General features: G+C 40.3%; 1 protein-coding gene across 1 annotated transcript in view; it reads right to left on the bottom strand.

The window, feature by feature from the left end:
• Positions 1-11532: 11532 nt before the first annotated feature.
• Positions 11533-16607, bottom strand: part of LOC139451198 (sodium- and chloride-dependent transporter XTRP3-like) — a 61865-nt gene continuing 56790 nt past the window's right edge. The window contains exon 11 of the mRNA XM_071232943.1: positions 11533-14535. Coding sequence (XP_071089044.1) covers positions 14302-14535 — 234 coding nt within the window. The 3' untranslated portion in view covers positions 11533-14301. The remainder of the gene's footprint in view (positions 14536-16607) is intronic.

Here is a 16607-nt window from a genome sequence, read left to right on the forward strand (position 1 = left end):
TCTGACGTCAGGCTACTGATGGATATCTCCCCAGGACTGGCAGTTAAGTATCTGTTGGCCTGGAATTTGATTTTCACCTCGATTTTGGAGCCAGAAGCCATCAGGATGTTCTCCAATTTCTGACTGTATATATCTCTGTGGGTAAGAAACACAGTATGCACTTGACCATTACACATTGAAGATACATATAGATGTATATATCTGATGATGTTGATGTTTGTTGTTTAACGCCTCGCTCAGCAATGTTCCAGCTATATTACGGCAGTCAAATATTTGAGTCTGACAGACCAATGAGCATCGATCCACGCAATTGGGATACGATGACATGCATCAACCAAGTAAGCGAGCCTGACCACCCGATCCCCTTAGTCTCCTCTTACGACAAGTATAGTCGCCTTTTACGACAAGCATGGGTTGCACTGATACGATTACAAAATGGGGACCCCGTGAAGATCCGGGATAGAATAGGTCTTCAGCAACCCATGCTTGCTGTAAAAGGCTACTACGCTTGTCGTAAGAGGAGATTAACGGGTGGTCAGGCTCGTACATGTATGTCATCGTATCCCATTTGCGTAGATCGATGCTCACGATGTCAATCACTGGATTGTGTGGTCCAGACTCGATTATTTACAGACCGCCGTCCTACAGCTTGAATATTGCTGTGTGTGGCGTTTAACAACAAACAGACAAAATGGGGATCAGTTGGTGAGGTTCTGTGAGTTGGGTGACTGTTTGAGGCTAAGATTCGCTTATTTAACGAGAACATTTTATATTATCATATGCAGGAGGTGTTCTCCTTCAAAAGTTATAAGTTTCAATTCAGTTTCATGTTTGAGGAAGCCTAAAAGTCTTCCGTACATGTTAGCACGTACCTGAATATATTTCTGATGTTGGAGAATACGGCAGAGTTGAATTCTTCTTCCAGCAAACTGATGACAGCAACTGTGAAGACATCATGAAGACCGTCCTTGCTCCCCGTCTTTCGGAATGGCATCTTTCTTGTCAGAAAATGTCAAATGCTCAAAGGTGCATGGTCCTTCAGCATACACGGTGGCAAGTGCATCCTCTTTTATATGCTACCTGGCTTGGCTTAAGCCTATGAATATAACCTGTGAATGACAAACACCTTTTGCCTGTCACGATTGTTATTTTTACATATACTTCCCGGTCATGTTGCTGGGCAAATATTCTAATAATAATCATTTGTGTATATATAAACTTTGCATTTATTAATTGGTAGACGCTAAAATAAAAAACGGCCCTTTGTTTTTTTCTCTTAAATTTTAAGATACGATCTTGAAATTTCAAGATGTTATGTTGAAATTTCAAGATACATACTAAGTGAAATTTCAAGATAATCATCTTGAGTTTTCAAGATAATCATCTTGAATTTTCAAGATAATTTCTTGAAATTTCAACTTAGTATCCTGAAATGCTGAGATGCTAAGTTGAAATTTCAAGTTTTTGTCTTGAAATTGGATTCAACTTAGTATGTATCTTGAAATTTCAACTTGGTATCTTGAAATTTCAAGTTATTACGTGACCATCCGATCCCATTTGTCGATTCTCACGACAAGCATAGTCGCCTCTTTCGGCAAACATCGGTTATTGAAAATCTATTCTCCTCCCGGATCTTCGCTAAGCTGAGAATGACAGGTCAGTAGGTAGATGATTTTCCTGTAAACGTATATGTTACACACGTTTTTTGCGAATACATCTGCAAGTATTTTCTTGGATTTTTACTTATCCTGCAGTAAAAGCTGTGTGAAGGTCTTTGCTTGAAGAAGTTGCTCAATCACGCAGGTCCTTCGTGACGAAAGGAAGTGACGTCACGGATGCTCACATTACTCTTGTCACTTGATGAGTGAAGACCTGTTTTTCACTGTAGCATAAACTGATTCAAATCCTCACGTGTTTGCTATTATGAGTTAATGTTTTTTTTGTCTTTATGTTGTACCTGGGATAAACAAATTATAGCATGCATAATCGGGCGGGGACGCATTGTGATTTTACACTGCTTCATTGCAGATATCATGCCCTCCTGCTCAAAGTGCCGGCGCAATATGTCGGCGTGGGATCCCCACCACCTGTGCCTTAATCGCGTATCTCAATGCCTACTGCTTTCACCACAGCCTTCAGTCTGTATCTCCGTGTAGGTAAAAAACGTAGACCACAGCAGGCCAGGAAACACCGGCGCACGATGTCAGACCTCTCCGAGTATTCGCTTACAAGATCGGCCATCTCGGGTGAACCCCCCCCCCCCCCTTCCCCGACCTCAACTGCTACCTTGATGACGGACCCAAGGGTCGCAGTCTCCACCAAGAGCACCTTGACGACCACAACAACGTCTACCTTTACGGCGGCGACGACTTTGACGCCCGTACCTCACGTACCAGACGGCGCCTATACTATCCTCCGGACAGACGCTCGGTCTCCCACAGGCGCCCCGGCCTACGGCACAGACGCCCATGATACACGCCTCCCTCCTCCAGTACATTCAGTACTTACAGGCCAGACAGCCGTCGACGCCAGCGCCTTTACAGACGCCTCTACAAGCGCCTCCAATAGCGCCTCTGCAGACGCCTCCCCAAGCGGCCTTTCAGCTGGCGCCTATCTACACAGCGCCTATATAGACGCCCGCGCCTCTGCCTCTGCCTCCGCCGCGTCGGCCGACCTCACAGACGCCTTCTACCTCTCGTCACTCCGCGGACTCGGCTTCCCCAAGTACGTCTTCACGTCGGAAAGACAGCAGATCTTATCGACAGGGCCATAGATATAGGAGCCGCTCCCGGGTCGCAGACGCTCCAGTGGCTATCGATCCGACTCCTCGGAGGGCGCCTTCAGCCTTCGGCCTAGAGGTCGATAGCAAGACGGCCATCCGTGCTGACCCAATCTCAATCCCTCCTGACCCACTGATCAGAGACATGATCTCAGCTCTGGATGAGGACTTCAGTAAGCTATCACTGACTCCGTCCTTCAGGGCCCCACGCTATAGACGAGATGACTTCCCAGTCCACTCTCTTCAAGTTGCGGACCACGCTCACTCCTTAGATGAGGACATGCACCGCATGACGGGATCGAAGACAGACAGATAATTTATTTAAGTCTCACCTCACAATTACAGGGTAAAAATATGCTATACAAAATACAATAAAGTGTGAGACACCCTTTAAGGGTTACGAGAGACTATATATGAACTAAAATAAAATACACAAAACATAAAACTATATACTTATAAAAGGTTATCACTAAAAAACTAAAAGCATAAAAATATACCATTGAAATATGAAATATACACAATCTGAATTTGTCTAAGGCACTTCTATTACTCCTATAAGCTTTGCTTTTTTGTTTAATGTTTAACGCCACACTCAGCAATTTCCGCCTCCGTGGTCTAGTGGTACAGTGTCCGCCGGGAGAGCGGGGTTCGATACCCGGCCGCGTCTTACCAAAAGACGTTAAAAGATGGTACTTGTTGTTACTTTGTCTGGCGCTCGGCATTAAGGGGCTAAAACAAGGACTGGTCGGCTCGGAGTCAGTATACTGTGTCTGAGTGGGGTATTCATGTTGAACTGCGCCATGGAATCTCAGTGGGCTAGCATCAGTCCTGGCATGTCATTACATTGGTTACAAGGTTACCTTGGGTTACACCTTGCGTTATACCTTGGTCAACACGGGTTTACTTGGGTCGTCCATGATTTTCAAATCGACATAATAACCTTAAGCCTGCGGAATTGTTTTCACACTTCTTAGCCCTGCCTGCTGGATTAAGTTTAGCATAAGGCGCTCTGAAGAGGGTTGGGTGATTTCAAACAGTCGGTGCTTCATTATACAGGGTCCAATTGAAGAAATACTTTCCACATTTATTCCTGATAGAGAAATACACATTACTACGTAAAACAATCCTGATTTTTATCAATCATACCAAGGTTAAGACCAAAACGAACTCAAAATGTGTAAATTTTTGTGATCTTGCCTGAATTACGTTATTGATGGTGGTTTGCGTTTCATGTAAGGAACTTTTTTAAATCGTTAAATTTGTGCAAATTGATTTCAATAATCAGATCTCCGATATCTTGATTTTAACTGGGTATAAATTCGATGTTTTTTATTGGTATATAACAGCGCGATGGTAAATTATGAACATTTCCATTTCAGTAGATTTTTTATCCAAACGTTAAACAGAAAAAACCCTAAATTTTCGAGGTCATCATGTCACTTGCAGAAATACGAACATTCGAGTTAATCTAACACGTCACGTTATAAATTTTCAGGAAACAATAAATGACTCATGAATATTCACCAATCCTAATTTCAAGTGGTTTCGTTGAATATTTACGATATGCGAAAATACAAATACCGTGTCATGATGCCAGCAGACGTTCGAACATCAAACATGGCGCGCTTCGCCCGACCTCGGCATAACTAATTGCTATTTTAATATCAACAAAGTTGACACTGTCTTTATGTATATGCTTTGGGGAAAGTTGACGATCTTCTCAATCGAAGATTGTTTCATTTGTCATTTTCCGCTTAATATGACGAGAGAAAAACGAAAATAAAGATCGTAAATTCTGACAGCAATATTTCGGTTTGTGCAAAGGTCACCGGATGTGATGTCACAGACAGGTGTAGATATAGTCTGCTGATAATGTTTTGGAACAAGACATTTACAGTCAATTTTGAAATATTTCGCCTGTATTATAAAGAATAAACACAAATCACAACATATTATCAGTAAACACCACTAATATGAAATTACAAAGTGATTTTCACGATTTAATTGGTGTATTTTATAATCCGTTTGACCTTGCATGCTCCCGTGACCCGGAAACGGAAGAAGATGAATCAACACGCCACGTGCAAGTTTCTCGGTATCTTTTATTTGAACTATATGTAAGGATGACCATTCCATGTTACGTTGAATATAAAGTGATATGATTCATGTATCTGCGATGAACATGCTGATGATTTTGTTTTCACTATAATAATTATGTGTGTGAAGCAATAAGTCTATAGAAATCTTCGATCGCCAATGAACACCCTCCTCAACACGTGCGCGAAAAAGGCGTGACAAAACGTGTTTCAAAAAAGGATTTATGCGATGCCGAATATGATAGGCTATACGCAGGTGCGTGATGTATACATCAATAAAATTCTATATATGTATTTTCAGTGTTTTCCTTTTATAATACATTTATCGATTGTAGCATGATTTTACAATTCACGGAACATCTTAAAATTTTCCCATCAATATAGTGATATCGCCATGATTGCGTATTGATGATAGATTTGTTAATGTTTAATTATTAACATCTGTTCACAGCTTCTAAAATATTGAGTTATATTTTTATATTTAGTAGCTATATTTTCCTACAATGGTTATGTGTATGGATACTAAATATTAAACAACAGGTCAATGCATCAGCACAGTGTAATTGATCAGAATTTAATTATTATCTTTAGTTTAAATATATTTTATTCAACAATTGTTATCTTTCACCTGAACATAAATTATGTAAATAAGTAACTATTTGATGTCATTATTTGAGTTTAGTATTCCCTAAAAGATAAGAAATAGATAAAATACTTATGAACCTATAGATCTATATACACAACTCATATGGAATTAATCTTGTATATGAAGTTGTTTGTTTCCCCGAAAAAACAATTCTTAAATATTTTTGTAATATGAATATGATACATTAATTTCTTGTAACAGTACATGATACTTTTGTTTGTTTAATCACAAGAACCAGGTTGGCTGGTGAGTTAGCCATATATACCGAACAGCAATAAATCTTGAAATATTACAAAAACAATTTGAGCAATGACCGATTTTGATTAGAACAGACATAGACGGATTATTAAGAAAGACGACAAAGGAAACAGGAATACCACACAGTAATTACAATTACGTCATCAGTGTAAGGAAGACACATAGGGTTAAAATGAAAAGTCAATATCTGGTATGTCCGCCATTGACAGCAACACAGGCCATGCAACGTCTTCTCATTGATCGAATAAGTCTGCGAATAGTGTTCTGGGGCATTCCACTCTTGACGTAGTGTATCTTCAAGTTCTCTCAGGTTCGTACGGTGTCAGCACTGTTCAATTCCGTCGGCATTGTACGGTTGCTGCAATCCTGGTAGCCGGAAGTGTACGATCACGAAGATGCCGACAAACAATATGGCGATCCTGACGTGGTGTAGTTACACGACGTTGACCCGGACGTGGTCGATCTCTGGTGGTTCTTGTCTGTTGGTATCTGCTTAGTGGCCTGAGGACTGTTGAATGATGGCATTGAAACCGTTGTGCAACGACTCTACTTGACGTACCAACTTGAAGCATGCCCAAGGCACGTTCACGTTCCTCTGCTGTTAATCTTGGCATTTCTTGTGTTAGTACCCTTAAACGTCTGCAGCAACAAGTGATGTGGCTTTTAAAAGTCTGTCTTTTATAGCCCTATTCTGCATGCTTCCCGTGAAACAAAACACGTTTCCCATGAGGTGCACGCAATTTGTTGCGTTTTGGCGATTTCGCTCAACAAAATTAAGGAATGTGTTTTGACGAGCTGTTCTTCATGCTTTGTCCAGTACGTCGCATATTACTCATTCATATTTTCATATGACTTAAGCCCGGATAAAAATACATCCATTTTCATGGTGGTGCTTTTTTAATGCTGTTCAGTATATATATTTATAAGAGAATGCTATCTTTTGAAAAATGAATGGGGCACATATACGTTCATTGACAATTCTTGCAGTTCTGTTCTGTTGGAGAAAAGTATATGGAAATATCCTACCTTATGTATTTTTTCAGGGTTCTCACCAATGAAATAATGTGTAATTAGTGTGGCAGGACTTCCAGGTTTGTTGCAGTATGCTCTCGTGTGTTTGACAGTGACACTCATGCATGTCCCCTATGATGTACAAAAATTCAAAATGAATGCAGATCATCACCAGCTTAGGATCAGTATTGATCCCTTGACACCCTTGATCATTTTGATGGGTTTCTGAATATACAGTCAGTATAGGTCCTTATGTTCTATGTGTCTCAGCCTTCTGGGTGGAGTGAAAAGAAATGTCCCTGTATACATGAATACCTTCGTCAGATGTATATGGTTAATTTTCGCATACATGTACTGCTGCAAACCTGTTTTTCCCTTGCATATGCAATCACAGTATCAAACTTCATCAGCTGGTGTGAAACAAGTTCCTCAGTTGGCGTGTATTAAAGTGCCATCATGCATTTGCAATAAAAAAAACCCCACATTTGTCCTTCCTTGAATAATCTTAGGTTTAGTGCTTGAAATTTTCAGTGTCATAAGTTATTATTTTCCAAATTTCATAAGGATTTTTCTTTGATGGACGAACGTCAAACCATCTGTCAAGTTAGCTAGAATCATAACTTTAAAAGCCCTCATTTCTGAGGTGACCATATTTTTCAGATATTTTTTCTACTTGAGCCGTCTACCTGAGCTTGGTTACATAAACAAATACATGTTTTGAAATGTGAAATGGAATTCCACTGATTAGAAATCTTGTTTTATCCCATTGTTTTACGAAATCCATTTGACATGTGCTTTCGGTACCTAAAATGTCCTGAGAGTTTGTACCCAAACAGGTATGTGCTTTTGTGTCCAGAATATTTTTGTATTTCAGTTTTGTAGTTTCAAATTTACGCATGGCTTTTTGTTTAAAAAAGTTAATTTATTATCACTTTTCTGCAAAAAACCCCGACTAGATCTACAATTAACTTACGGCTTACCAATTTACTGGCCTCCTCTCCAGTGACAAGAATTTAAGACTTTCCTATCACAATTAATCAATTTGAGTTGTGCCAATGTGGACTGACTTCACTCAAGGACCAGGTACATTTAGGTTAGTCATATTATGAACTTGATGAAATGTTTTAACACAATGTTTAGCTCATTGTTTGCAATAAACATGCAAAAATAAATATAATCTTACAGATTTAGTTTAGTTTTCTTGGGTACAAAATCACCAAGTATTTTTGGTACAATTTTATTTTGGGTACAACATCACAGGCCCTCCATTCATCCAGTTGAAGTGCATCTACATCCATCCATTCTGAAGATTTGGGAGGGGGAGTAAACGTTTTAAAAACAATCCTGTCAAAATCAATGACAGACCAATAACAATATCCTGTTGTTATTTTTATGGCATATCAATATGTTATATCGCTCTCCGCTGCGGTCGTTTTCAGAGAATAATTTTCAAATCATCGAGCGTGGAATCCTTTACGGTTTACGCACTGGCGGCAATCACGAATTAATATGAAACAAACAGGAGTGAAGATTGCTATCCAGATAAATAAATAGTAAACAGTTGTCGAAAAATAGTAAATAGTGTATTTTCTTTTGAATTTGAATCTTTTTCGGAATTTTTGGGATGATACTTTGCTTACTAACTTTTGCATATTTTGCTTCGATGTGTCATGCGGTACGTGCTTCCGGTTTCAGAAATGATAGCTAAAATGTAAGTATTTGATTATTTTTCGTAAACTGATTATTTTGCTATTGAATGGTTTACTTAGAATGTATATCAGTTCAGATTTTGCGTATCATCCATTATTTGTCATTATTTGCAGTGTTTGTTGACTTAGTTCAACTAAACAAACCGCGAGTTAGGCCACGCCCAAACGTATCAAACGTTGTCGGCTTGTCAATGTGTCCGAAAGTTTAGCAAACGAAATCATTAAAAATTTTGCAAACTCTAAAAAAAATGAGATATGTTTTACACAGATTTATACATGCGTGTCAATAACTCTAGAAAATTAAGTTAGATGTAACAAAATTATTGTAATAGTCTTTCGGTATCACTATGCATGTGGAGTTGTTTGTTTACCGCCGTTGCTATGATCGTACGATTCAGATCTTACGATTCAGATTGTTTTTGTTTGTAATTAATTACATCGAAAATTGCTAATTTTTAGAAAATTAGGGAACTTGAGTGTTTTCCTTTCTTCAGCAAACAAAAAATTATGATCGAATGTGAAAAATGATAACATTATAAAGAAAATATCGGACTGCCTGCCGCTCGACGTGAAGTGCCAAAAGTCAACAATGGCCATTTCTGGTAGTTGTGTGCCGAGAAGTTTGGCCGAAACATTTTAAAACTAAATTTAAATGTAACAATGTGACGTAAATAGATATGGCGAGTTTTGTTTGTGGGTGTCCTTATGCTATTCGCCTGTCGAACTGATTCGACAGCAGCAACACGGCTAGTGACACACTCTGTCGAACTGGTTCGACAGTAGCGTTGAGAGCTTTAAGGCACGTGAAGGTCCGGGTTAGAATTGGACTTCAGCAACGTCGCTATATGGCTGAAATAATGTCGATGCGACGTTTAATTTTAACTCACTCACTCACTTTTAAATTCAGTGTATTAAGCCAGTTTGTAAAGCAACAAAACTCGAACCGGCGAAACCAGTGGTCAATATCATGAGGAACTTTCCATGCCGTCGGGGTACGATGACCGATTACTGATTAGCTCACACCATAGCCATATGTCTATGTGAAGGGAAAATGTCTGACACAAGTAAGATTAAGTAAATCATAAGTTTAGAATTTCCGGGGAAAAAAAGAACCCTTATATTGATGATACGATGTGCCCTGGAACCCGCGAGAAATCCCCATCTGACGGCGTTCATGTTTCAGATGGAGCGAGGGCAGGCGTGTATTTGCATAGAAATAACATGTAATCTCGTCCTCTCTATGAGTTAAAGCCGCAAAGTAAATACGAGCCATATTCTTGATGTTTTCTATGATTGAGTGTTGTATTTGATACGAAAGAATATTTTTATGGTTTTGACGTCTACACATCTCTTAGGCCACACGAACATGGTATTTGGTTGTTGCAATAAACACCTCAGATTAGGATTGCCATTAACCCCATCATGCCGTGTTATGGAATCTGGGTCACTGGTGGCTAGTCGCCAATGGCCTATAATTCGCTGTGCAGAGTTGCGTCCGTTGGGCACACAAGAAACCTACGATTGTGGGTTTAAATCCCGGTTCGCCCCGTTTATGATCTAGGTTTGGCAGCACCATACCTGTTCGTAACATAACTGTTCAAAGCGGCGTTAAACCCAACCCAACTCACTCACTCACTGTTATTGAATCTATTGTCCGATTAGGGGCGGTCGGGTTGCCTAGTGGTTAAAGCGTTCGCTCGTCACGCCTAAGACCCGGGTTCGATTCCCGAAATGGGTACAATGTGTGAAGCCAATTTCAGGTCTTCCCCGCCGTGATATTGCTGGAATATTGCTAAAAGCGGCGCAATACCACCAAATCACAAAACCTAGTCATATCTATTGATTATAATTTCAAGAACGTCCACCCTTTTTTACAGACATCACTTTATTCTGAGTGAGTTATTGTAGTGGTTGGGTTTAATACCGCTTTGCACAGTATTCCAGTTATATTACGGAGTGTCAGGAAAGCCCGAAGTGATGCATGTCTCGGACGTTTACCATTTTGGTGAAACCCTAGAGCACTGGTACGGTGCTGACAAAACTAGAATCATAAACGGGGCAAACCGGGATTTAAACCCACAATCAGGGCGATTCTGGGATTCACAGGGACGGAAAAGAATCCTCGTAGTCTATTGATAAGGAACGGAAATCTTTAGAGCGAATTGTGACGTTTTCATAAAAAATACAAAAAAACACCGAACCATTCACTGAATCTTTTGTCAGAAATGTACGGTAATGCGGACGTATACCCGATATTAATATAGACAAAAACAACATACGGTTATCTCTAACTAAGACATTTTATTGTATAGTTTAAGGTCATATAACGGTTCATTTATCTACAGTTAAATCTCTCACCAATAAACATTCTAAACTACTTTATCATCACAAAATAAATTTGAGATTTGGAAACCGAGTCCATCATCAAAATAAAATTCAAAGCAGAAATGACTAAAATCAAACTAAACTGTACTGCATTTCTTGTTTTCTTCAAGATGCAAATACCAACGACGGTGCCTTTGAAGAGATACAATTGTAATATCTGTGACATGGTATTGTGACATGACGTTGGTAAGCGAATGGAACGTACATTATTCAGCACCTTGTTTTCGTGGTTAAAAGCATGAGTTCAAGTATCAATCATGAGTGGTTCACAACAGATGCCAGTAACAATCATGAGTGGTTCACAAAAGATGCCAGTATCAATCATGAGTGGTTCACAAAAGATGCCAGTATCAATCATGAGTGGTTCACAATAGATGCCAGTATCAATCATGAGTGGTTCACAATAGATGTCAGTATCAATCATGAGTGGTTCACAATAGATGTCAGTATCAATCATGAGTGGTTCACAATAGATGCCAGTATCAATCATGAGTGGTTCACAATAGATGCCAGTATCAATCATGAGTGGTTCACAATTGATGCCAGTATCAATCATGAGTGGTTCACAATTGATGCCAGTATCAATCATGAGTGGTTCACAATAGATGCCAGTATCTATCATGAATGGTTCACAATAGATGCCAGTATCAATCATGAGTGGTTCACAATAGATGCCAGTATCAATCATGAGTGGTTCACAATTGATGCCAGTATCAATCATGAGTGATTCACAATTGATGCCAGCGTATGCCAGCCATCTGCATTTGTCCTTCAACCGAAATGCTGCTATGCTGTGCCTGTTGGACTATGTTAGGTATGTGAATAAAATATCATAAAAATATTTGTGTTTCTCACCACTTTCCGACCTGTTAAAAAAGCGAAATAAATAAATTTGTTTGGTTTGTTGGCCGCACTCAGCAATATTCCAGCTGTATGAGGTCGGTCTGTAAATAATCGACTCTGGACCAGACAATCCAGTGATTGATATCATGAGCATCGATCCACGCAATTGGGATCGATGATAAGCATAAACAAATACGGTAAGATAATAATTGTGTTAGGATTACAGGAAATAATTTCTATATATGTACCCAATTCTATATAATTCTATTCAGTTCTTCTCATGGCTATATGCTACTCAATTCTACCACATTATCCGGGCACGGCAGCTCAGGCGTGAAAGACACCGCAATTCGCTATGAATTGCGTCCCTTAGGCGTGCAAGGATCCTATTCAAATCTACGATTCGGCCTGATCATACCCCTTGGTTTCTCCCAGATTAAGCTGACACGCCGTGACATACCTGAGATACTGTTCAAAACGGCGTTAAACCTAACTCGCTCAGTGGTATTATATCACAGTCCTGTTGTCTATCACAGGCAGGCACATGACTCTACACAACCTCGACGTATAACATAATGTCACATATAGATTTATAGCCAGAAATAACATATACACTTCATGACAGTCCAAACTGGAACTGAAATTATTACACAATTTAACACATAGATATATATATTATATTGCTGCAGAGGTTTAACATCCCGTCATCCATTCATCGTTACGTCTTGGTGACAGTGAAAGCATCTGATTCCACACATTTGTTCATAATAGTAGGCTGGGTAGTCCACCGTTTGTTCGTCACGCAGAAGATCTGGGTTCGATTCCCTACTATCACATAAGGGTAGGTGGAGTAGCCATGAGATAACACTGTTATCCGGAGACCGAGTTCGAATCATGGGTACAAAGCCATAAGTTCATTTGTCCCCCCTCCCGTGGCTAATGTGTTACTAAACAACTAGTGGTTGAAGCGTTCGCCCGTCACGCCCAAGGCCGAGTTCGATTCCCCACATGGTGTGAAGCCCATTGGTGTCCGCTGTGATGTTACTGGAATATTGCCAAAAGCGGCGTAAAACTATTGTCACTCATTCTTCCTCAGCATTATCTCCTGGCTCGCCTAAACGCCTCATCGAATACCAGGCGGTCGGGTAGCCTAGTGGTTAAAGCGTTCGCTCGTCACGCCGAAGACCCGGGTTCGATTCCCTACATGGGTACAATGTGTGAAGCCCATTTCTGGTGTCCCCCGCTGTGATATTGCTGGAATATTGCTAAAAGCGGCGTAAAACCGTACTCACTCACCCATCGAATACCAACTGAAAATGGACATTATTATTAAGCAAATGGTCAGGAAAAAAGGAAAGAATGGCTACTAAATGTGCCCTGTTAACACGTAGACAGGATTACCCAATTATACAAACATCAGTCTCCCACGTCTCCAAAGCTTTTGTTCTCATCAAGTATACATGAATATTTCCGATACTGATATAGGATTTATACAGCATTCCAAGAAACAATGCATTTAAATCACTGATTCTGTTCATGTATCCTTGTGGCTGCTCTACATTACAAACAACACGCAAACATCAAAGGGCTCTTACATAAAAGTTCTCACAACCAAAACTGAAAAAAGACGAAATTTCACGACAAAGCAGTCGAGCCTATTTCAGAAATAAGTTTGAAATGGACTGTATGCACAAATAATTTTCTTAGAATGAATAGGAAACAAAACAATGATAACTTGCAATTATTCTTTGAGCTTTGGGGGGCGGTCGGGTAGCCTAGTGGTTAAAGCGTTCGCTCGTCACGCCGAAGACCCGGGTTCAATTCCCGACATGGGTACAATGTGTGAAGCCCATTTCTGGTGTTCCCCGCCGTGATGTTGCTGGAATATTGCTAAAAGCGGCGTAATACTAAACTCACTCACCCACTCACTATGAGCTATGGCGTCCAAAGCACGCTCTCACTATCAGATGTGACGTCATTAGCCTGCATTCCCTACTCCAGGAAGTGACGTCACCAGTCATGCCGGTGTTCTGAAGCTGCAACGGTGGGCTTGTAGTGTAGTTAACTCACAAGACAACGAGAAGTAGCTGTACAAGCTCGGAAAATAGATTCGATGTTAATTATCTTCACTTCAAAATATACATGCATATAAAATCGAATCTTTGATTGTTGCATTGGTGAATAATGGGCGAACGCATTGGCCTTTTGTACTGGGTAATGATATCCGCAACACTCTGAAAACCGCGCACCAATTTTGCACCGTCATATCATCCTATCCAGCTCACCGACTCCATGAAGTGAATCCAGTGACATTCATCTACTAATATGACGGCTACACTTTTATAATTCACTCATACAATTCTCCTTAAACAGCTACAAACGCTCAAAGCAGTACATGGTTATCAACACCTTCTATTATCATGCTATCGGAAATGGTCTGCTCCAAGTTAAATGAAGGTCATAGGTGATGTCAGTCGCAAATCTGATCACGTTTCCTCATCGCTGCAGATTTTTCCATTATTCGAAAATTGTCTGCTCCCAGTCAGATGAAGGTCAAATAGATGCAAATGAAGGTCAGTCCCTGAAGCCGAACAAGTATTTTTCCATTGGTGTAGAATAGTGGGGTTGTATTCCTCTTTCTTCTCGGAGCTCCTCTGCTGGGAAGAACGCCGGTGGTTCTTCCTTGACCTCCACGAAGCCGAAGTATTTGACTAGTGCCACTCCCGGGATCCACAGAACAGACGCAAGGATGAGGATGACAGCCAGAATCTGACACCACCACGGCCAGGGCAGCAGCACCGGCATACCCTGTCGACAACAAAACATATGACCTGATGAGTAGAATTTTATATTAAATCACAACCAACGCAAAGGGAGACGAAGATGCATACAATAATATCACATGAGCAATGGAAACAGTTTCGTCGGATAATAGAGACTGGTTATTTTCGGGCGTTTTATATTAACTTGAATTGGGTCGGTGTTTGTTGTGGTGGACTGAAGTCTCTTAGGGGCGGTCGGGTTAAAGTGTTCGCTCGAGACGCCGAAGACTCGGGCTCGATTCCCGACATGGGTACAATATGTGAAGCCCTTTTCCGGTGTCCCCCGCCGTGATATTGCTGGAATATTGCTTAAAGCGGCGTAAAACCATACTCACTCACTCACTGAAGTCTCTTAAACTACTTTCTTTACTTATAAGCGGCAGAATCTCTGCATTGTACACAGCAGACGTAATTCAAACTTAAAACACACACACACACACTTCTTTACGCAAATTGTATGAGTGGTGAGTGCTACCGGTAGGACATGCTTACCCTTTCAGCGAACACCCTGTGTCATCGCTGATTTTCACTAATCCATTCATATACTTTCCACTATTTTGCCTTTAATATAATTAATCAGTGTTCGCGAAAAAGCATTGAAGACAGTAAGGGCAAACCCAGTTTGGGAGCCGCTACCATGGTAAAGGTAAATTCCAAGCAAACTCGAACACTCGTTCCCTCTGTAACTGCCCTACAGTCGAAGATGTCAAAGAATTTGAAAACTACTCTCTTGTGATACTGAGCCCAGAGAGTTGTATATTAAAAGCCTCAAAACCCTTTTCAAAATCATAATAATATCTCTGCAAAGTTCATTGTACGATTCCGACAGTATTATGAGCATGTGTTTATGGAACACTTTCAAATAGTGATGATACCAGGTGTTCGCGTATAGGTGAGCGTATCCTGTCCCGCTGGTGGTAATCGTCTCAAACAAATGCAAATGCAAGTCAATTGTTCAGGTGAAAAAAAGGCAATTACATCTGACAGAATTTTTGTCACTGATGTGTCAAATTTAATTTGTCCTCCACATATCTACCATACTTTCAAGGCATTGAATTTTGTAACCCTGCTTAAACAACCTTTGAGCAAACGTTGTATGATGCTTTTTAAAATCTTTTTGGAAAGAGCATGCTCGATTGCACTTCAAGGGTTGTGAAATTTAGACTCCAAAGGCTGCAGCTGCTGGAGTATTGCTCAACATAAACAAATTCAATTTTTGCCCAGACTGGTCAGGTTAAATAGGTGTGCTTGTGTTAATGGCTTGCAATCTCTATATTCCGCGTCCATCCATCTCTGGTCAACGACTACATTGTCATTCGGCAGCTGTTGTTCCTGATGCCGGCCTTAAAGGATGGTATCGTTAGACAGACCTGACAAACTGCCTCTTCCTGCTCCTTTGCCTCTCATTAATAATACGGTATTGATCAGTTAATGGGACCCTCGTTATAACAGTGTTTTCAAGCTTTTAGCCATCATGTACCGAGAGCCTTGTGTAGCCTAAGTCAGGAACACTATTGACTTGTCGATATACTCGCATTCTGTTTGGGACGAAATAGGTAATGAAAATATTTTTAGTTAACAAGTTGTAATTATTGAGAACAGATATTTCAAGAAACGCCATTACCATATGGAATGGTAAACGTACAGATCCCTTGTATGAGTACGTTTATTGGGGCTGTTAAAAGCTTTTCGTTGCGTCGTAACATCGAGTTGAGGAGCAAACGACAAACATCATACTCTATCTTTGTTTTGAAATTCTGAATAAAGATGGAAAGTTTGTTCTTAAAGTGCATGGTATTTGTTTTAATGTCATGAAGAATATAGAACGAAGCACCCTCGTGGTTTATTCTGCCTGCAATGTTTTATTGTACGATAAATAACGATCACGAGTCATTTATTTCTTAAATATACTGACACTCGGAAGAAAAAAGTCAATGACCGGTGTGTGAGTGTGCGTGTGCATGCGCGCGTGTGTGTATGTGGTGTGTGAGTGTCTGAGTGGGTATATGTGGCGTGTGTGTGTATGTGTTGTGTGTCTGTCAGCGTGTGTGTGGTAAT

This window comes from Haliotis cracherodii, unplaced genomic scaffold (genome assembly GCF_022045235.1).
Source record: "Haliotis cracherodii isolate W230 unplaced genomic scaffold, xgHalCrac1.p SCAF_10, whole genome shotgun sequence".
Taxonomy (NCBI): Eukaryota; Metazoa; Mollusca; class Gastropoda; order Lepetellida; family Haliotidae; genus Haliotis; species Haliotis cracherodii.